The following is a 23,578-nucleotide window of genomic DNA, read 5'->3' on the forward strand; positions in this document are numbered from 1 at the left end:
TGTAAGGGATTATGAAGTTACATCACACACATTCTTCAGAGGTCTTCTCTACCTGTCTGCCCATAATCTGCTTTTGCTTTAAGCTTGGGCTAGTAAACACAGCTGAGGGTGTAGATTTGAACCTGAGCTTGGCTGCAGTCTCAAGTGGCATTAATCCCACCTCCCACCTTGCTGAGAAGGCAGGCTAGCCAGACCTGTGTGTGCTTATTTCATTACTACTGTCTCACTGTTCTTTCTACCTCGCCTGTGCTTTTCATTACAGTCCCTTGCTACTTTTTTTTTTTTTTTTTTTTTCCTGCAGCATAAGCGACCTTGTCTGACTCAAATTTTAACCTGCTTAGTTTCACCTGTGTTTCCACAGTGCATGAACAGAGATCCAAGAAAGCGTACTTTCCTATTTATTTGCTTTGTAGACTATATTCCTTAGTGTTAAAGGTTCCTGCTCCAAATTGCTTTGTCTTCATGTGCAATACAAAACAATTCTGTAAGGTCACAAGCAGCAGCTTTATGATAAGTTGAGAGAGAAGAGTGTTCCTGAGAAAATGGCTACTGAAAAACCCCAGTTTAGTTCACAGTAGGAGGAGTGTGCTATGCTAAAGCAAGGGCTCATCAGCATCATCATAAACCCTGGTGGATGTTTCAGATGTCAACTGGATGCTAAAATAGAGATGCTCTCCGGATTTGGCTAGCTGCAACAATTATGTTCTCTGTCTTTTTGAAAAATGATACTAGTAATATAAAAATAATCTTGATTTAATGGTTGAATAATTCATCTTACTGTTCAGCTGGGTAAAAGTAGAGGAATTAACATGAATAATTAGCAGCCAAGTAAAAAATCTATTACATTGTTTTGTTCTTTTTTTATTAAAAAAAAAGTTTTAAATTTATTTTAAAACACAGTAAAACTTAGATTTTTCACTAAAGTATATTTGTTGCTTTGTTTTAGTCTGTCAGCAGCTAGTCCTCTGTCTTCTAATACTTGCAGAATTTTCAGGTTATGTTCTTGTTTATCAAAACCCAGAAATTCTTTCAGGGGGACTGTAAATGTTTCAGTGTGTGGATTTTTTTATTTTTTATTTTTTTATTTTTTTTTGTGGTGGTCTGTAGCAGATGTTGTTGACATCATTGGCTTCAGCAAATAAGTTAGATTATCATTTCCCTTGACTTCAGTGTTCATTTGCAAGCAGCTTTCATAAAAATATCTGAAAATCATTAGTTTTCTTCTTATAGTCACTTGTTTCAGGAGGATGCAGAAGATGAGTGGCTTGATAAAATGGTGTTGACCAATACAGTGGTAACAACATTATCTTTAAATAGTTCTTTTCCATTTTTTAATTTATTTTTTTATATATATATTTTTTTATATCTGTTTGTAGAAGTTATTAAAGTAAAGCTACATATCCTGCAGGTGAGTTCTGGAAAAAGATCACTCTTATTCCGATGGCCACGGTTTCAGCACTTGTAGCTGACATAAATTGTGTGTGTGTGATGGTTAGGGCTGCATCTGGACAAAAATAATGATAACTAGGCGTGTGGTTCACATCAGTGCTATAGGTTTGGATCCAGAATTACTTAGGTAGGCAGGAGACACTGTATCCAACTCCATGAAGGCAGAGTAAAGGGTGGTGAGCTGTAGGTCAGGCAAGTTGCTGTGCGGAGTTCCGTTTTGCATGGTGATGTTGCTGCTGCCGCCGTTCTCCATCTGGCAGTGAGAAGGGAAACACTGGGAAGACGATGGGGATGATGAAATGAGAACTAGGGGATCCACGGCTAGACTGTCATCTTTCAGCTCCTCCCAAAGGTTTCCTGTGACAAAACAAAAAGGATCGGTTCAACTTTCTTTACGCATGCCTTTTTGAAACATGGTTTCACGTGAGAAATCCGCAATTATGCAGTTGTGTGTGCTGTATGTGTATGTACTTTTAATCACTTGTGATTGAGAAAGGGGAAAGATGGTTTAGCGAGTTATTATTTGTCGCCATTATAAATTTAAATCTTGGGGAAAGCAGTGTTAATTTAAGAAAATTATTTCTGTTGATAATTGGCAAGGTTCTGTTGCAAATACATCCGTACTGAAGTATAACTTCTAGTTGAAAAAAGCACCAAGAAAGGGGAAGTCACCTCTGTAATCTTTGTAAACTACTGAAGATAAATCTGCAAATAATACTGCTGGGCTTCTCATATGCTTATGGCACAGCTTTCTCTGGGTTGCAGACTAAGTTAGTGGCCACGCAAGTGACCTGAGGAATCAAAAGATCTGAAATACTCATTTTTTTTTTTTTTTCCCTGAATTATGCCAAAATATTTTCTGACTTTCCATTGAACATGCCTGTCTCAGTGACAGCACCAAAGACAGTGCTGCAGGAGGGCTGCATTTCCCATGTCCCTCTCTGAAGGTTTTTTTGGGGGGTGCTGGCAGGGATACTGCTGCTCCAAGGTTATGCCTGTCTTCTGCAGGCTATCAAGTGGGATAAAACTTTTTTGCTTGAAAAAACTTGATTTTTTTTTTTTTTTGTGTGTAATGATTTTCCTCCCAGTGAGCAAGTTTAGAACCTTTGATTTGAGTTTGGTAATTTGGTAAAGAAAGAAAGAAAGGGGGAAAAAAAAAAAGCATAGATAAAGGTAAATAACTTAAGAAAAAGGCAAGTACAGAGGGAAGATGGAATCATATCACGTTTGTGAAGCATGAGGAATACTCCCACTACAAACAAGCGTGTTAAACTGAATAAAATGGGCAGAGATTAAGAGAAATGAATGGAATGTGAGACCTGGCTGCCTGAAAGAGGAAGTGGCAAAGGATTCAAAAAAATTGCATTGTTAATCCTGGTAAAGCAATCTGGGCATGGCAGGATTGCGGAATGTTTGTGACTGTACAATGGCAAGGTAATTGCATTTGCTGAGTGCTGTGGATTATTAAAATTGCATCTTTTGCCCTGTCTTTTAGGCTGCTTTGTGTAACAGTGTTTGTCCGTGCAGGAAGGCAAACCTTGCGTGCTTTTTGATGCTGCAACAGCTGCTCGTTTGGAGGCCACAATTTTTATTTTGTGTGTTTATATATATAAATGTGTAAACTTGGTATTTTTGATTATTTTTCTTGTATGGAAAACTATGTACAAAATCCTATCTATTCAAGACGATTCAGTTATTTAATACTGGGAATTTTGGTGTCAGCATTGCACGATTAAGTATTTAAGAACACCTCAGAAAACATAATTATTCAGTGCATAGATCATGTGGGTGCCTGGGAAGCCTGTGAGGGAGTACAGCACTCTTTTTAGCAAGATATGGGAAGGCTTTGAATCAATATTGACAAAGAAGATTCCAAATGTATTGCGATATATAATATCAGCAATCTTTGGCAAGAGTAAGAAGAGTTTTTTGTTTTTGTTTTTGTAAACCCTGGATGTAAATCTGTAGCTGTCTTGGGAAACTTTTTGAAGACATGACACAAAATCCCATATTGCACAGAATAATGTAACCTAGTGAGGTGGAGCTTGCGGCGTGCACAAGGAGTTCAAAAAGCCAAGCAAATCTTATTTTTGCTGGTGTTTGCGTTAACGTGGGATGCATTTAAAAAAGGAAGGGGGCAGATGGAATTGTACGGGGTGGGCTGTGATGTGCAAAGGCCGAGCCTAGGCCGTGGGAGTACCTTGGATGCCCACCTTGGAGGTCGAAGTCGGTGAGGGACGGGTTGAGAGCATCGATGTCGGTGCTGAGGTCCCCTTCTTGCAGGAGCGGGTCATGCACCGTCCTGGCCGCGCTCTGCTCCGCCAGCACCTTCATGCCACATGCCGGGGGTGTCTGTGCTGGCAGCGGGGAGTCCTGGCTGATGCCAGGCTGGCTTCTGGCTTCGTTGGGAGCCTCTCCAGAAGGAAACAGCGGCTGGTGCTCGGGCGTCTGCTGCATGAGCGTGCTGGACATGGGAGGGAAGCCCGGTGGTGAGGTGTAGCAGGCGGTTTGCTGCCCTCCCAGCAGGCTGGGTACTGGGTTTTTGACGTGCAGGGCTCCAGGAGTGTGGATGGGATGGAGAGGTGGTGGTACACCGGAGGAAAGAGAGGGCTCGCCTAAGGAGTGGGGTTGGACTGCCATCTGCCGGGAAAGGGATGCGCTCCCAACAGCGGTTGGGCTGCAGGACATGATAGAAGACCTCAGCTTTTCGCTTTTGTCGCCTATCAGCGTGTCAAGCTCTTCTGCAAAACAAGGGAGGGGGGGGAAAAAAATCCACAGCTTAATTTCTAGCACAGCCTTCATCTTCACGGTTCACAGCTGGGATTTCAGAGGAGTGGAATGGCAAACAACAGTGCAAGCCTTGCAATGCGAATGCCAAAAGCCTGAAACGTTTTTCTAAATTGTCAGTGCTATGTGCGTATTTAGTAGATTGTATTTCCCTGTTTAAAGATTGCATATTTATCAGTTAGTTTCAATTTTTGTTCTGTAGTAATTATTGCAGGGTTGTTTTGACATCTCACTAAACTTCAGGATGAAGAGAGATTTTTTTTTCTCATTGTAGTGATAAAGTTGTGCTTTTGGGGCCTATTTAGAAGTACTCCTGCAAAACCAGGTCTTATTTAATTCTGCTTTTTAAAATTTACGTTATGGAAAAATTCTTAAATATTTTCCTAAATTATGCGTAAATTCCGTTATACAGCTTGGTGCATATTGCAGGGGAAAGTTCTGGGGACCCCTGTTGGAGAACTACCACGCTAATACATTACTGACCTGGCTTTGCCATACTCTTCCTTACAGCAACTGGGTCTTTCCTCTTCCATTTCTGAAGCTCCTCCTGCATCTTATCAATTTTGGCTGGATTCAGAGCCCACAAACAGCCTTTCCGAGAAGAATTGCCTGTCTTGTTTTCAACTTTCTCAAAGCATTTGTTCAAAGATAAGTTGTGGCGCACAGAATTCTTCCAGCCATCTGGAGCTGTCTGGAAAAACAAATCCAATCTAAGAATGGAATTTCAAGGAAAAAAAAATAATCCCAAATATATTTCTCCATTTTGACGGTTGAGACTATAAGAAATGCTGATTAGATTTTTACTTTCCACAATATAAAGTTTGTTAGAAGGAAGCCACAAGAAATGTTAGAGTCACGTTGTGCAGGAAGGGAGGAATCTGGTAAAACAGTAATCGATGTAAGCACGAAGGTTGGCCTTTTCAGAGGGGCTGCTGGAGTTTTAAGAGTGAATTTGCAAATCGCAGGAATTAAGAGTGTAAGGAACTATATTCTAGAACTGTGAAGTAACAGGAAATCTGTATTCTAAATCTGTTTTGGAACAGGTGGAAAAATTTCAAACACATAATTGAGGGATTACATGCTACTTGGACTCAAATTAAGTGTCCAGGCAAACTTTGAAAGAATTTTACCCTGCTGCTGTAGGTGTAATGTTGTATGCTGGCCAATTATATCACCAAATGGTATAATTGCAAGCCCTACAGATGAGATACAGGTTTCTACATCTGATCACTGGATCTTTTTGCTTTACATTTATTTTTAACTCAGTAGTTAAAGCTGGAAGGCTCTTTAAACTGTACAGTACATATAAGCCTCATTCAAATTATTCCTCCATTCTTATTTAGGTGTTTGCTAATTAATGAGGTATAAACAAAATTCCCTCCTTACTCTGAGGGCAGTTTTGCCTTCAATTAGAAGAATGGAAAAAAGAACACAACTTAGGGCCAAAAAGTCTTCCTCCTTTTTTTCTTGGTTTTATACAGAGATATACATATGTATATGATAGATTTTAGAAATAGTTTTGTCTCATAATTATCTGTTGATGTACTTTTTAAATATTTTTTTTCTCTATTTTCAATAAGATAACATTTTTAAAAGATTTCTCTTATCTAACTTTAAAGTTTGAGACTCTTGGTCATTAAGTAAATTGGCTTACATTTTTTTTTTCCCATTTGTTTTTGATTTTTCCTTTTTTTTTTTTTCCTTATTGCTTGTAAAAGAACTGAAAATAATATTGCTGAAGAGAATATGAGGGAAACACTCAGAAAAAGGTCATGCTCGGATTCTGGTGGGAAATGCCTGTTAAAATTGATCTTGAAGAAATGGCACTGTAATATTTTATTGCATGTAAGTTTTTATGGAGCTTTGTTTGTTTGATTTAACTCCTTTCTGTTTACTTAGTCATGCAGCCAAAAGATACTGCCCATCGTGTTTAGGCTTTGTAAATTGGTGTGCTGATTCGTATCTAAAGATTTGTACAGCAAATTCCTGATGTGTCACTTCCTTGCTTTTCTTTTGGTAGGCGCTGTACAATGCTGTTGGTTGCACATGTGAGCAGGACTGCCTTAGCTCATTGCTGCTGCAGTATAATCATAAAGAAAAAGGGAGCAGGAAAAATGACTTGCCACATAATGGTAGGAATCATCAATCTGAGAAGCCCAGCTCCATTGTAACAGCTGCAACTGCTGGTTCAGCTAGACTTCTTTCCCTGTCATTGTAAGATCAGGATTTCATTTTATTTTATTTTAAATTAGTTTTCCTGTGTTGGTCAAATGACATTTGCAGAGGTGAGAGAGGAAATCTCTAGTGAGAATGACTTTAGAGCTCATTAGATTACAAAGAATGATCTTCAGTACAGGTGTTATGTGAGGCTTTTTTTCTTTTTCTGTTTTTTTATAACCAGTTTTGGATACTTCTTTTCAAAAAAGAAAAGCAAAACCAGTCTACCTTACCTGTGTGTCATATGAATTAAAAGAAGTTTAAAAGCTCTCAAAGGCATGTGAAGTTGCCTAAGTGATACTCACTATTGGTCCTTATTCATGGATGCAAAATACGTCATAATTATTTATATGTATTTATAAAAGTAAAACGTGGTCTTTCCTAGTTTGTTGTGAAGGTCTGTCTCATGGAATAAAGAGTTAATAGCCCAACTGAGGAATCTGAGGGTCAAGGATAATGCTTTCTTCATTAAAAATATTGATCGGTTGTGAAAGTTGCAAACATGATGTTAACTAAAGCAGAAAGTATTTTCCTTTCATAACAGCACAATTCCTTTTGGCCCACCTGATGTCAGCATTTCACTATTTTGTTAGCCAGCCCCATAGGCGAGACGACCTGCATTTCTATTTTTAAAAACAAACCAACAAAAATACCAAAACCAACGCTTCTGCCACAGGGTAACACCAAAGATGCTCATCAGTGTTTCTCCCTTGCAGGTCATATTCAAGCTATTTTCTGCCAGTTCCAAAAGTAAATAAAACTTTCTAGGTAAAATGTGCACTTAGATGCTGAATGAACTAACCTGGAGGAATATTCATGTTTCTTGATGTGTGTGAGGCTGCAGATCCCTCTGTATCTAGACGGGATAATTAGTGTTTCTGCTAAGCCCTAGAGAAGACGGGAGTGGCGTGTGTTTCTCAGAGCTTTTCAGAATGTGTGGGGGTGTAAATTGTGAGGTAGTTTTAGAAATGTAAAAGCAAAAAGTACACGGATTTATTCTGGAGACTAGTGCCAAGAGTTGAACAGGTTCTTGCATTAAATGTGGTATTGCTGAGCAGAGAAAAATAGCTGTTTACCTAGCCGGGCCCTGAAGGAACGCTCCAGCAGCGTGCTCCTGTTACTGCTCTGCCACCAGTTTTTTGTTTTTTTTTTTTTTTTAAGTTAACATTCGATTCTCTCTTAATGAACTGAGCTCTGGCTTCTGAAGTTGCTCTCGTACAGTTGGGATCCCTTCCTATAGCTTGTTTTTGCCGTTGTTGCGTTCCGAGTAGTAGGGAAGAAGGAATTTGACAGTGCAGGAGAATACTTGCTGCTGTACATCTGTCCGACCACAGACCTCCCTAACCTCTTGGACCACTGGCAATAACTCCAATTAACAAGATTAAAGCTTTGTGTTAGACTCACTAATCACTACAAAGAAAAAAAAGGATGACAAGCAAAAAAAATATTATTGTGCAGACCCATTGATCCTGACCGCCTCTTGAAGTTTAAAGAGTTCAGTGATCTTGCAAAACCCTTTCTCTTTAAATCTAGGTCTCAAGAGAAGGGAGAGGTACATCAAAGAGTAATTCAACTTCAGCTGTGTAGATTTTTTTTTTTTTAAGGACGTAGGAGTTGGATTGTTCTGTTTCAACTAGAAATGAGATTGTTGCATCATAGAAACTAAATTTGCTGCGGCAGCGAATACGAGTTAATTTGACTAGGCTTGTATCATCTAATGTCTCCCAGCAAGATTCGATGTACACTTGTACTCTGTTTCTCTCCTACTTAAATTGCTTCCCCTCCCCCATTGAATCCTGCTATTTGGTGAGTTATAGTATAAGCAACAAAATGTCCCTTGCTGATTTTTACATTACTTCATCTTTCCGAACTTTCCCCAAAAAAAGGGAGGATAGAGAATGTTAGCTTTTGCCATACACTGGTAATTCCATGGGCTGTTGTAAAGACCAGAAGTAGATTGGGTTTAGTCCTTATAAACATATTTTCTGTGCTTATTTTAAGGATGTTTGGGATGAAACTATTCAATCATTTGTCTGAATTTGTAAGTAAAATGCAAAAATAATACTGTTGCAAAATACTGGATGTTCCAGTAATAACCCCTGCACCATTCTTTTCCTACAGTGCCTGTGAAGGCACTAACCTCATTCTCATTGACTTTTAAATGATTTAAGAAAAATACATGAGGATCTGCAAAAGAACGCTTCCAGTGGAACAGGCAGGTTTTGATAATTAAGAAGAGCAAGGTTTAGATTAGCCATAAAACAGTTATTTAAAGCTGTAGGGAAAGTAAGGCACAAGTGAGCATATGTATACACACAGACGGATGAACATGTACCTCTACATGTGATATTTGGAAGCATCCCCATATAAACAATATACAATACTTGCACACAGTGTGTAGTTGAGGAAAGGATGCACGTCTCCTGAATATTTCTACCGTTTCACAATGTCCTTAACTTCAGGACCAGGAAGATGACACCCGGCAGAGTTACAGTCTCAGGTATACTCTGTGCACATTGGCAGCAGCAGCATTTGCTTTGCAAGCTGATTAATTTTATTAATCAGATGTATTGTAAGGCAAAGGAGAATTAATTGCAGTTTGGTCTGATGAATAAATGTGGCTATGCTGTTATGCCTCCAAAACTTATTCTTAGTATTACCACCTGTGTGCCTGAAACTTATTTATGTTCTTTCTAGAAAAAAAGTAATCAGATAAGAATTGTTACTTTGCTTTAGATTGTATAATTTGTGCCGTATGCTAAGAAACATAATTCTGCAAAATACCAGTTTCATGATGTGGTGGCCCAGGACCTTTTTCACAATTCACAATTTATTTTCCTCTGTGTTATTAGTATTTCCTGCAACTATTGGTAAATGCATGGAAAACGGAATTAATATTTTAGGGCTGAAATAAAAATCTTTCTCTTGCCATGTGCCATTCTACCCATCTTCCCTTCCCCACTTACACAAAATTAAGTATTGATGATAATGTGTGTTTAGCCTAAAAATCATTTGTGTTCCTGTGACTTAAAAAATAAAATTGAGTGCTTCAGATTTATTCCATGGATTGTAACTAGTGGAGTTGTCGTGGGATATTTCTTGAATTAGGATGGTAGGGCTCTCTTTTTCTGTTCCCTTTTCTTGCTTGTTATAAATAATAGGGTAGCTAGTGATTAGGGTAGCTAGGAAAGCTGGGGTTCTGGGAGTACAGAAGGGTAATGAAACCTAACAGTTCATCCATCATGATAATGTGTTTTCTTGTTCTCTGATTACCGACATGTTCGTTTTTATTTGTTTTGAAGGCATTCTTTATCCTCAGTTAGGATCCAAAACCATTGCAAAATTGTATCAGATTATTCTTCGTACTCTTTTCTTGATACAAATGTTAGAATTGCCTTTCTGTAGTTGCATTAAATCCATTTGAATTGCTGCATGTTTATTTGAAATAGGAAACCAGACAGACTCACGTTGGTTAATTTTTGGTTTTGGGTCTTGCTCGCAATTGTAGGTCACTTGGTCTGGACTCTTAGTGAGGTGTTTTTGGAGAATCGGCAAGAAGAAAGCTCTGTGTTGAGCAGCAGCTGACAATTCAATTATAGCTCTTTTAGCAATGTAACTGTAATCCTTCTGCTCTGGGATCGTGTGCTGACTCATCTCTTTCCACTCACCTTCCATGTGCAAGAAGCCATTTTCTCTTAGAGCACGGATTTAAATTTCAATAGCACCCGGTGCAAACCATACACCCATACCTTCACCAGCATCACAGTGTAATTATGAGCTTAGTACCATTTATCACACGTTATAGTTTTCTTTGTACGGTGTGTACAAGTGATGAAGTTGCCTAAGATGGATATCCCAGTTCCAGAACAGAGCAAGATAACCTTGAACCTCTGCTTCCACGTGAGTCCGGAGGTGCTATTAATGGCAGAGGAAGCCACAAGACCAGTTCTGCCTGTATTTGAGATCTGAGAGGAAGGGATGGATGTTGTTTTTGAAATTATTTATCCTTTTTATGAGTTGTTAGTGAGGAATGGCCACTTGTTATCTACGCAAGCTCAAAGCTGGGATGGTTCTCAGTATCCTTTTGTGTTAGATATTACCACATACTACGTATATTCTGCCTAGGCATAGAATAAAATGCTGGGTAGGCTATGATCATAGAGGCGTATAGTTGTTTTGATACTCATCTAGTAAGAAATAGTCTTTTCCTGTCTTGAATCCCCCCCATTATCCCTCTGATACCAGGGAAGCTTACAGACAGTGAGAGTGAGCGAGAGATTTTTCTCCCCCCCCCCGTAAATGCAGAACTCACCTTAAAGTAAGGAAAGTGTTCTGTCATGAAATTGTAAATCTCACTGACTGGCAAACTCCCTGTCTTGCTGTTCTTGAGTGCCATGAAGATCAGGATGCTTTAGGGAGAGAAAGAAAAGTATTTAAACCTGTTCTGCTTGCCTGTTCAGAAGCAGAAAGAAAGGCAATGTTTTTCAGTGCTTGTAATTACTGCGGCTTTCACTGTCACAGCATGAATAGGGATGATGCTTAAAGTTTCCACTTAGCTGTTTACAAGCAATCTCCTTACGTTGCATAACTTTTAGAGTTAATTGTCGAGGTAGAAGGTCCAACCTGAGTTTCAAATAAAGTATTAGGAAGTGGAATCAAGACAACAACCTTTAAATCCTGGCAGTGTGCATTTTTTTTTTTTTTATGGTTGTGCTTGAACGCTTTAAATTGATACAGGGCACACAGGGAGTATCAGACTGACAATGACAGACGGTATAATTAACATTTGTCTAATCTTCTTCACTAGTCTGCCATTTGGGGGCTAAACCTACGTGGTAACTAGCATATCTGATATGTTCTCCAGGCATTTCCTTACCCTAGAAAATGGGGAAAAAATAGGTGTCTTTTCCAGGACCTGTATTAAAGCTAAGCATGATTAGTTTTGCGCTGATGAAATTTGCAAAACCTAAGATTTTGTATTAGAGAAACGTCTAGCTTTTCTGTGGGTGATCAAGACTGTTCACATGCTTTACAGCATTTCATTTCCCTCTGCTTTGGCCCCAGAGTCTGGAACATCTTGTGATTCATGCAAACAGGACAGAGCACACTGGGAACAAGACAAATAGGAGTAAGCATGTTGTTGCAAATTATGCTGGAAATATGCCACGGGTAAACAGTATATTTCCTGTAATACTAGGACTTGAAAAAATATTTTATTACCTGTAGGAGTAGATGGGTTTGGGAAATAGAGGCTGCTGGGATTCTTGACTGCTTTGAGGAGCAATTCTTTGGTACGGGTAGTGTGAAGAAGTAATGTAGGTCACGGGATAGCTGCCTCCAGAGGGATACTGATGGTACAAGAAAAGAGATGTAGCTTGGCTTAGCAACAAGTTCTCAATATATTTCTTTATTACTAACAACATTCAACTGTAATTCCGAGGATCTTGTCCTCCGCCTACGTTTAATAGCTGTTTTGCAATGGCAGACCTAAAGTCTTTCTAGCATGATATTGAAAAACATTAAAGTTATTAGTTAATGCTTAAGAAGTGGAAGAAACGGTGTGTATGAAAAGAAACTGCCTGGGATGTTGGCTGCTACCAGACCCTGTTCAAGTGTGTTCTGTGTTGAAGTGTGTAGAAAAAGTACTTGCTTTTATTATTGCCTGTTATGCTTCTGAGTTCTTGTGAAGAATGGGAGTCATTGCACCCTACCTATTGTTTCCAAATAATGCATAATTTTTTTAGATCCCCCATCAGCTATCCCTATTCTAGGTGAAGTATCTTAACCTGCTCAGCCTCCCCCAAAACATTGCTCTATGTGGACAAATAAATTAATGCTGTAATTTTATTTATACAAATAAAAAGGAAAGAACAAGCTACTTTGAACAATGTGCATCATAGAAAAATATACCTAAGTAAAGCCACTGAAAGTGTAAGAAGCAGCAGAAAAGTTTTGCCTGAGCCTAGTTTGTTTCTGTGCTGTTTTTTTAGCTGGAGAGGGATACACCAAGGCCAAAATCCAGAAAAGCATCCCAAAGCATCCATTCTGTTTGCTACTATCAGGCAAGACAGTAAAAAAAACAACAAAAACAAACCACCAAACAACAACAACAAAAGCTTTTGTTCACGAAGGGCATCAGAATATGTATTAAAATGAATGTATTATGGAATAAGTTAGTAATGTCATTCCCTGGGTCAGGAGAGTGGCTGATGAGACATTTCTTCCTTCCCTGCCTCCGGGAGCCCAGACGGGTTCTCGTGTTGCCTGACTTGTGCTGAGGCTGTGAGGCTGCTCTGTAGGATCCCTTCATAATCAACGACAAGAAAAAGACTCCTCCAAGAGGCCTTAAGTCCTGTTAACCACCACCTCAAGCACTTTATGTTTCTCCACTTTCTATGTCAGAAACCTAAAGAGAATGAACAGGGCACCTAAAAGGAGATAGCGTTTATGCTGCCCTCACCCCATCCCTAGGGACGAGCAGCAGAATGCAAAGCTGTCTCTTCCAGAGGTCTCTAAGCATGTCCAGCTCTTTAGGCCAGCTTTAGTTATGTCTTTATACGATTGCCATGATAGAAATATGTGCAATTCAAAAAATAGGTAGAATGGGGCAGATATTCCATATAGATAGTCCTGATTGCATCAGAGTTTCTGCAGGTTTGCTCTCAGTTTTCCATCGCCGCAGCTGGTCACGTATTTTTCTTTTCCCAATTGCAGTTTAAACTTGCTGGCGAGCAACTTTCAAGAACAAAGAAGCACTGCCCCGCTAAGGGCAGATACCATCAGTTGGCTCTCGCTGAGGGAAAGGCTCCCACTGAACTCGGAGTGAGAGGAATTTCTGCCTCTTACAGATGAATCTTTCCAGATGCCAGGGCTAGGGCACGGCCAAAATTAGGAATCATGTCACACGCTATTAAAAATCTGCTTGCGTGCCTTCGCTAGTACTCAAAGGTTGCTGAGCCATGCTCTGGTGTTTTGCTGCTCACCTCTAGAAGTCCTGTGTCATGATTTTTTTTATGGTTCCTCTGAAAGACTGTAAGGTAGCTTTCCAGAGTTGTCAGGAATATTTTCTTGGTAATTAGTTTCTACGTATCCTTAGTTTCCTACAGCCATTCCTATTTTCAGACCAACAGCTTCTGTTGCTCTTGGTCTTCATCCCCTTAAAAAGCTTGTGAGGTTACCACGTGCTTACAAGATGTTCATAGTTTTTCTTTATTCTGGATTTTGAATAATTTATTTCAGTTTCTCAGTAATTTTATTTTTTATTTTATTTTATTGATTTTTTTTTTTTGCCTGCTTGCTTTTATCTTTTTTAACATTCAACTGCCTGAAATGGAATGTGGAAAAACTTACCGAATGCGTTAATTTGTTTGCTACAGTGAAGAGGGTGAAAGAAATGAGACATTCAGAATTAATCATGTCCTGCCACGTTAAGCTAAATACCGGGCAGAAGTGCAGGCTCCAGAGCAGCTACAAACTAATTACCACGTGCAGCTCGGTGCTGCCTGCTTTGTTGCGTTGTGTGCAGATTTTTCACTGGAGTAAAAAACTGGACAATTCATGCAATAACTCTGATTTTATTGGTTTAGTGGCTCTTTGAAAGGAAAGGCCACTAAGATGGGGCTGGTTGTGATGTTGTCACCAAAACAAGATCTGGGCGTTTTAAGGATTATTTCTGTTTTATGGGATTCATTACTCCTTTTTGAGGGAACAGAGGCTGGGGAATGGTCTGGTATGACAGGCTTGAGCTGGTTTTACAGTCGCACAACTGGCATGAAAGGTGTCAGTGTTTTATGGTGGGTGGGTAGGTGACTTCAGTGAGTGTCTGCTATTTCTTTCAGGTCAATAAGAAGTAATTTTTCATCTGAGTCACCCTTCATGTTGTGTCCAGCAAAGGGAAGGTGAGGCCATTTTATCATTTGGACAAAATTAATGAAGGAATCCACCTCTCTCATCCCTCTAATGAAAAGAGAGGCATAGTTTGAACATCCTTCACTTCAGGCTAGGGGGCCCATTCTCCTGAGCTTCGCTCCCTCCTGATTTAAATCGCTCTGTTCCATTCTCATTGAAATGTAAAGTATTAATAGTGGAGCTGCTTCATGCAAAATATATTATTTCATTTCTTCTCACTCTTACATCACTGTTCGTTTCCTACGATCTGATTACGGCACACGGACGGCAATTCTGCCTGTTATGATTTTGGCAGCTCATACCTCTCATTTTTCCCCTCTGAGTGGTACAATATGTTGCTGTGCTTTTACTATAGTAACACAAGGAAGCACAAATACTGGAAAGCCTAACAGAAACCTGCTGCCTGTGAGAGATCTGTCCCAGTGCCAAGCTGCAGGTGGATGGAGGACTTTCCTCTGGTGCAGTGCTTGTTGTGTCTTGCTCCCAGAGGATGTTTCAGCTGTATCATTGAGGGCTTTTTGGATGTGCTTAACCCCCATGGGCAGTAAGAGTACTGGTGTCAAAACGGCAGTGACAGGGGGAGGGTGCTCATTTCAGAATGAGTAAAGGAATTAAAAATATTCAAATGAATTAACAAGGTAACTGGAGCTAAAATGTGCACAAAAATGACATTTATACTGCCTGCGAGATGTATGGTGCTGTGGCACATTCATAACGTCTGTGCTGCGGTCCCAGTGGGGAGCTGGTTTATAATTGCAGCAGAGCTTTTGTGGCAAGTTAATCCTTCATCTGGGACCCATTTCCTCTAAAACAGTAATAGTCAAATCAATCAATTTGTAAATTAGGATGGTAGCGTAACATCACCTTTCTTTTTATTCTGGTTTGATTTTTGTTATTACCTTTTATGACTTCTATGAAGTCCTACGCTAACCAGAAAAAAGTAATTTAATTATGGTGGTGCTGATAAGAATTTAAAAGATAGATACCTTTGCCAAATATTACGGGGAAAAAAAAAAAAGGTAAATTCTGGCTAATGGAAAGCCAGACAAAGGGAAAAAGACAGAAGTGAGGTTATTCTCTAGCTTCCCCACATCTATTTAAGCTTCTGTACACTTCCAGAGCTTTGCAAGGTTACCCAAGGAGAGCAGTGGATATAAAAAGCCCTTTATATGGAAACTATTTGAACTTCAGCACTATCTGGATGCCCTGTGCACATTGCTCTGCCCTTGTGCAAAGTGTTGTACAAACACATAGCTGAAGAGAACCTCTGTGCCCCGGAGTTGTTAATCTGATTTAAATGCAAGGTCCAGTTAGTGGAGTGAGGCTGTCCAAGGCTGAGGGAGCAGGAAGAAATAGTTCCAGGATTTGAGAGGGCTTGCTGAGCTGCCTTGCCATGCCATCCTGCTGAAGGCTTGGACTCTCTGATGTTCAGAAGGGTCTTAAGTCCCCCAAGGTCTTTGTCCAGTGACTGATACAGTTACTCAGTCTTACTCTATTTCTCTGTTAGTGTTTGTCTTATAACAATGAGACACCTCCCTTTAAATTTCAGTAGACAGGCAGGGGATTTACAAGCATGAGACACAGCTTAATAAACGTGGAATACCATTACTGGTGTATGGAGTAATTTCATTCTTCCTTAGCAATGTTTTACAAAACTCTAAAAAATATAATTCTGAAGAAGTTATCTGTGATGGGTAATTTACTTTTATCAGTGGTCATAAAGTCCTACATTTGGCCATTCTTGTTCTTTACAGTCATTCAGCATCTGTATGCAGACATTACTTAAATTTTCTCATAAAGAAAATCACGTCAAAAACAACCATACAGATATATATATTTCTTCATTGGGAACTAAATCCTTGGGGTGAATGGTATGATTAGTATTTCAATGACTCAGGCTGGCAGCACCATATGAATTAACAATCCCAATGAAATATCCCACAGTAATCTTTTTGTTTTGTTTTGTTCTGTTTTCTTTCTATGGTTTTACATCACTGCTCTGCTAGTCATGTTTTTTATGTTTCTTGAACAAGTTGGATGAGATGGAACAATTGATCCCACAATATCAGTCATCAGTCAGTGGGATCTGAGGAGTCCTAACTCAAGTGTGAGCTTTTATATTCAAAAGTTATATATATATGAGTTTGGTGTATATATATGTGAGTTCTGGTAGTTATTTCCACCTTTCTTTCTGAAAAATAGTCATTACCTTAATTTCACCTTAACAATTTTATTTTTTTTAAATAGGGTGTTTCAAGCATGCTTTTATCTTCCCAAACATCTTTCTTAAAGAAACTTTTGTACATTACAGGGTTACAAAGTTTTGTACACTACTTGAGCACGAAAGAGGAAAATATCAATGCATGGAACATCATCTATGTTTATATATAAAGAAACAGATTTTAAGACATGTAAGAGTGATGAAAATTATTTTTTGTAATATATACACGCCCTGTATGTCAAATCTTTCAAGCTCAGTAGACCATACTCACAAGCATCTGTAAATATGTACTAACATCACATTTAAGGTTAAGAGATGCATGTATGATTTTACAAAGATTCTACATGCGTGCTGCTATGAAAATCTGAACTGACACATATTCAAATGACTTCCAAAGACATTTAGAAAAGCATTGTGTCAGTTACTCCTGTGTGTCTGTAGTATTAATGATATAGTTACATTACGGAAGAACAACCTTCATATCGTGCATTCTCATGCATCATCAGCATTGCACTCAATTATGCTTCAGCTGAATAATCTTTCACTGGGGATGATGTAACAGTCAAAAGATTGCAAAAGAGATTTGTGTGCCATCAAGCAAAAAGAGAGTGAGCATCATTGCCTTAGAAGTGTTTTTCTATGTTGGGTCTAAATTATAAGTATACAGTTACATATTTAATATTTTACTCTGAAATTAGAACACAGTAAATGCCCTGGGATCCTGAAATGCCAGTAGTTATGTGGCATTAAGTGGTCATACCAATGAATTAGCTGCTTTCAAAGCCAATTTTCTTCAGCAAAATGGTGAAAATATAAATAAGCAGTACTAAGTTCCATTTTTACAAATTACTTTTTTTTTTCTGACTGACCATTTTAAAATGCATTTAGGTATGGTTCTCTTGAGATCTCATTGTCATAAACAAAATGTCCGTATATGAACACAAACCAACCTACAAATACAAATTTAGTAGGTATTGTCTCACCTATCTTTTTGAATTATTACCATAAGTACTATGCTATTAAAGTGCAAGGAAAAAAAAATGATGTATTTCTACATATTGTACTCACCTGATGGAAGGGATGTGAGGGGCAATACATCTGCTGCACTTGAGGCTGATAGCAATACAAACCCGGCTGCCCTTCCAGTGGGGATGTCCTAAGCTTGATGTCTGAATCCTGCTAGAAAATATTCAGGGAAGGCCTTATTAGAAAAAAAAAAATCACCACAATTTAAAATAAAGTAATCCCATCAATTTATATGTTACGCTTCTTACTTCTTTGGATTTGATTTGTTCACAGCAAGTGTTGCACAGATTCTGCTTTATACTCTAGTGCAGTACAAGAAGAAACATTCTTGCATTTATATAATTACTGATTTTTAAAAAGGAAATCCCAGTCCAAATTCCATACAGAAAAACAATTCAGAAAATGTCAGTTGCAGATTTATTTTTTCCCCCACATACACAAAATGCATGCTCCACTTTTAATTCCTGAGTGTGCACGTGTCTCTCCCCTTCTTTTCCATACTCCTTGATTTTATCTTGCAGGCTGTCAGTAACTCAAGCTAACACAGGAGTTTTGTGATTAGGAAGAGGGTAAGTGGTGTAGTATTTATTTCGTAGTGCCTTTCTCCATGGGTTAAGGGACTGGCTTCAGTTTGCCTCCCAAACTTAATAAATGTGGCTAGGAATTCTCTTCTGAGAGCTGGGGACATGGGCGTTTTATTTCAAGGAGCAAATAGCACCAAACCTTCTGTTTCAAAGCAGGGTTATAATGATTATCTTTTATTTTACAGTTTAGTGTAGGGGTGCATACTGGGTTTGATCTGATATCCTGGCATCAAGCAAATGCCACATCCAGTAGTAACAATTGTCCATGCTATTTTGGTGGCCATAAGACGATTATTTTATCCAGAAATATCAACTTGCCAGCAGTTTATAAGCTATTTAAGAGCTTTGAAGTTGCATGATAACTGAACTAGTGGAGGCATTAAGAAGTAGCTAGCCTTTTCCTGAGTAGTCAGAGGTGCTTTGTGTAGGGCCACCTGTGGTGCTAGCTTTACATTCTCTGCATCTTGCAGCTCAGGAATTTGGGAAGAAAATGGTATGTGTATATATATATATTTCATAAACTGATTACAGGTTTTGCATTAGACTCATCTGATCTAGAGGATACATTATTCATCCAGGAAATAAGAGATTTAGATCAACTTCCTCCTCAGCTTGAATAGTTTCATTCTGCAGGTATGTAATCTGAAAACATCCCCTGTCCCCTGGTAAACTGTCTTAATCCATTTAGTATTTTTTTTTAACCCCTCTTTCTTTCAGTAATGCTTGAATTCTTCGTCTCACAACCATTTTAGAGCCATTGGTAAGCGCACTCTCTTGGCAGATGTAGTCACTGGTTTTTATCTGCACTATATTATAAAGATATGCTTTAAACTTTGCATTCCAGCAAAGATAGCTTGTGGAGAAACTTGTGGAGTGTGATTTCCCTTGCTCTTCAGGAATCTCTGTGCTTCCCTGGACTGCCTCTATCCAGTACCTGAACTACCCCTCATACCTTTACACACTACGTACCACAAACAGACCTTGTATTTAATTTTAAGTAGGATTAATGTCTTAGAAATTCTCTTCTATTTATGCCAAGAAAAGTGCAGGTCAGCTGAGGTTTCTTTAACAAACCTATATGCATTCCTAGATGCACGTTTCCTTGTGCTTGAAACATATAGTTTTGTGAACTTTTGTTCCTTGTGAATGCTAATTGATTGACAGTGATATAAGCCTGTTGTCAGGGAGGATTTGAATTTTTAACATTCATGTCTACTGGAAAATCCTTTCCCTTGTGCATTTTTCTGAAGGTTTTTTCAGTAGGGAAAGCAAGTAAAGCAGAGAGATTAGACAATTAAATGTAGATGTCTATCCTGAACTCCAGCTTGTGACTTCAAAAGAGACCAAATGTCTGCGTAGTTACACTGAGATAAGAAAACAACTCCAAAAGCATAATTTTGGCATTGAAAACAGGAGAACAAATGTAGACAAGATACTGACCATGACTTGTGAACTGTGATCTTGACCTGGAGTGCTGTACTGGAGACTGTTGCACCATGGTTGTTCGGAGGAGATGTTAGGAATGTGAGCTGGAAATGACTCTGACTCGTCAGGGCCCGTAGATCCTGGTAGACCCTCAAAACAGTCAATGCTTCTAGCGTTTTTGAAAGGTGGACCTTCTGGTGGGAGGGCTTGATGTGCTTCCTGGAAGACATCTTCACTGATCTGCCTCTTGTAAGGGTGAAAGGGGTTTCTGCTGCTCTTGAGAAACCTGTCATAATTTCCTACAGTACTTTCCTCGTAACTGTACCGCCTGAATTTTTCAGCGCTGAAGGAGACTTTAAATTTGTTCTTGCTACAGTGGATTCCTTGGCTTGTAGGGTATCTCCCATGAATCTGGTCCTGGACTGGAGAAGCAGGGCTGGGGCTGTGAGAAGACTCTGAACTTTTCCTTTCTGTCCTGCCGTCCGACTCATATGCTTGGCAGTTATAACTGGGATTATCCTGCAAAGAATTATTGGCATTTATTTAGGATTAGGATGAACAAGTATTTTTCCAGTACATTAAAAATTATATTATTGATGATAAATACAGAGAAGCCCTGAAAGGTCTAAAAGGCTTTCTGGTCACCCGATATCCAAAACTGTTCAAAGGCAAATTAATAAAAGAATTGAGAATTCTAATTTGTGCAACTATCTGGGAAAAACAGGATGTCTTAGGCAACTTTTGACTAGTTGATCTGACAGTTTCAGAGAAAAGATGATGTATGATCAAGTGATGAAAGATTAAATGACAGGAATATGATAAGTGCAAATCTTGTCCTATACAAGTTTAGTCAAATAGGCTTGATCTCATTCTCTGATGGTGTTACAAGCTGCCAGATACGCTGCTGGTTACATCACTTCCTTTCATTAACATAGCCACACTCATTCTCTGAGACATGCAGGCTCTAGGCAGACATTTTAACCTTCTTCCTGTCTCATCTCCTCCCTTCCCTTTTGCACTTTAGCAAAAAGAAAATAATAGCTACTGAAGGGCTCTTTAATCTAGAGGAGAAAGGCTTAACGAGGACTAGTGTCTGGATCCTGAAGCTGAGCACATTCAGCTTGGAAATTATGCATATTTTTCCTGACATCAAGGATGAGTAACAACTCGGATGCCTTTTGAGAACACATGCTTAAGTCAAGAGCAGGTTATTTTGTTCAGGGGGAAAATGAAGGGGAAAAGGTAATAATATCCTGTGATACACCTGAAGTTGGGTTATCAGATAGTCCCTTTTTCCCTTTCCCTCTCTAAATCCAACTTGCTCTTCGAATGTTTTGGGAGAACAGGTAAAGGAATATATGCCTTCATGGAAGAACCCGATTTGAAGAAGTCCCCAAGGGAAGTTAGCATAAAACCCAATGTTGTCAGCAGAGTGGAACATGGCAGAGCTTTTTCATTCATCTGCACGTGGGTCTGTGGGTCAGAGATATTAATTTAGGAACTTTGTTCTATCAGGGATTCCTGCAGAAAGCAAATCTGACCTCTGGCTTCTTATATCAACATGAACTTCTCTATAATTCCAGTACGTGTGTTGATATTTTATGTTAAATGAGAATTAAAAAAGCATGCCCATGTTTAGTAGTTATATACAGCTATATGAAAAGCAGTGCTGTCAGTTCTCCACCTGAAACTTTCATAATAGAAATGTAACATTGGTTATTTTGCTGTTTGATGAAAAATAAGGAACTGGGTGGTTTACGTAGATTTGTCAGAGTAAGGCAGCAAAAGCACAACATTCTTAGTTGTACTTCTGTTATAAAATGTTAACGTGGTGAATATAAAGGAAACAGGAGAGAGATCACTGGATTCCAAAAGAGTCAGAAGGAATTCTGTACTGCAATGTATTTTCCACTGGCAGGGAATGAACAAAATGTCTTGATGTATTTTTTTTAATTGTTATATTTTTTTATATTTTATATAAAAATATATATATTTTATATATTTTATATAACAATATAAAATATAACAATATTATATATTGTTATATATGTATATTTTTACATTTTATATTTTTAAAATGTAAAAATGTGTATATTTTTACATTTTAAGTAGAAATAGGATGAAAGTTACTTTAAGTGTAGCATTTTTACTGGATCAATATCTAGCTAGATTGCTTGTTTTGTTTTTAAAGTAATAATATATTTTTTTAAATGTAATAAGACTTGAGTAAAACATTTTTTTTTGTTATATCTGTTTACTTTTAGTTCCTAGGGATCAAATGGGAAATAGTCCATGGAGCTTAAAATCAACTTAGAACACTAAATAAGATTCCTATTCTTCAGAAATAAAACTTTCAGTGCTTACTTTGCTGCCAGTTAAGTATGATGGAATTTGGCATAGCAGCTACTAAATATTCTGAGCTTGTGTCTCTGAGGAAAGAGAACTGAACTGGACCATCTTACTCACAGTTTGCTGAACTGGGGATATTGAATCCCCCTGTGTCTTCATGAAGTCTTCTTGTTGGTCCCTTTCCAGAGTGTCCGAAGCAGAAAATTTAATATTAGATTGATCTTGAAGTAGTGAAACCATTACCAAGTCCACTTCAGATAGAAATCCTGTTATAATGAAATCAAATTACAATAAATATTGTCCTAAATGTAAAATGTAAAAGAAACCATCTTGTTACCCAACTAAACAGTAGTAGATATCCAGCTAGACAATAATGTAACCTGCAGCATTCCTAATACATTTAATATTTTTTCTCTAGCTCTCAGAGAAATGTTGTTTAGGTGTAATTACAATGAAGATGTGACAGTCTTGTATGGATTATTATTAATTAAAATATTATTTTAATAGTTTTATAAATATTTTTTAAAATATTATTTTTTAAATATATTTTTTCGACCAGTTCATAAATTAATGAAAATTGATTGGTTTGGGGTTATGCAAATGTAGCAATATTGCTTTATTGAGATACTGTTACATTAATGAACTATCAACTCTCCAACATTTTTTCGTAGTGTTTGTTCACTGTAAATTTACATTAAAACTGCAAAGGAAAAACTCGCATCGTTTTTTCATGTCATGCACATAATCATGCACTGAGTGTGTGCTCTTGTAAAGATGTCTTGTGTTTGTGGTTCAGATCTCAGGTGTATAAATCAGGAAAAAAGGCACTCCAGGAGTTAATTTACAAAGTCTTTGCCACATGTTTAAATGGCTGTTAGGTAAATAACTAAGGGGTTTATTAGGTTTGGTTAACAAAGATACATCACTTAAAAATGTGGAAAATCTATTTTGCCTTTATAGTTCAAAGAGAAATCTTTATTTACGATGAGTAAGACTACACAGCCCAAGGGGAGAAAGCACAATGGGGCTTGGAAATCAACTATGAGACCTTGAGTATATCAAGAAAAAATGATGTTAGTGAAAGTTCATCAACGTCTTGGGCACAGGCTCATCTCCCAGTAGCTGAACTGGAGGCTGATGAGACGTGCTTATAACTGATGCTCATCTTGAAAGGAGCAGGTGAGAAAACTGGCAACTTGGGTATATTTATGTGTGTATATTTGTAAATGTTCCACGCTTCTGCTCTCCTAGTGCAGCTTTCCCACTTATCTGCAGGTTATATAAAGCTGTATCTGACCTCTCTTTTATATTGCAATTCTTCAACCCAACTGCCTAATTTGTGGTCTTAAGCATTAGAATTTCATTAAAAGCTTTTGTACAGTTACAGTTCATGCCTAATGGCTTTTGCACTGCAAGAAACATTTGACAAACGATCACAAAAAGAAAAAAAAAAGAAAGAGAGAGGAAAAAAAAAAGGAGGCACTTGGTTTCAAGAAAATTTGATTAATGAAAATAAGAAAATGGGAAAGTAAAAAGCTTTGATTGCAGAGTATAATAATGTCTGAAGCTTTTCTGTTCCCATTACATTTACCACTAGGATCTGTGACAGAAC

The 23,578-nt window shown here is 38.3% G+C and overlaps 1 protein-coding gene across 1 annotated transcript; it reads right to left on the reverse strand.

Annotated features, from left to right (window-relative positions):
* Window positions 1–488: 488 nt before the first annotated feature.
* Window positions 489–22,229, reverse strand: FOXN1 (forkhead box N1). Its single transcript, XM_068656335.1, has 8 exons — window positions 22,084–22,229; window positions 19,633–20,136; window positions 17,651–17,761; window positions 11,674–11,801; window positions 10,766–10,862; window positions 4,720–4,927; window positions 3,663–4,190; window positions 489–1,806 (listed from the first exon to the last, which is right to left on the reverse strand). The coding sequence occupies exons 1-8, from the start codon at window positions 22,204–22,206 to the stop codon at window positions 1,538–1,540; spliced, it is 1,968 nt and encodes a 655-aa protein (XP_068512436.1). The 5' UTR covers window positions 22,207–22,229; the 3' UTR covers window positions 489–1,537.
* Between the last annotated feature and the right edge of the window lie 1,349 nt (window positions 22,230–23,578).

Source organism: Anas acuta, chromosome 19, assembly GCF_963932015.1.
Source record: "Anas acuta chromosome 19, bAnaAcu1.1, whole genome shotgun sequence".
Classification (NCBI taxonomy): Eukaryota; Metazoa; Chordata; class Aves; order Anseriformes; family Anatidae; genus Anas; species Anas acuta.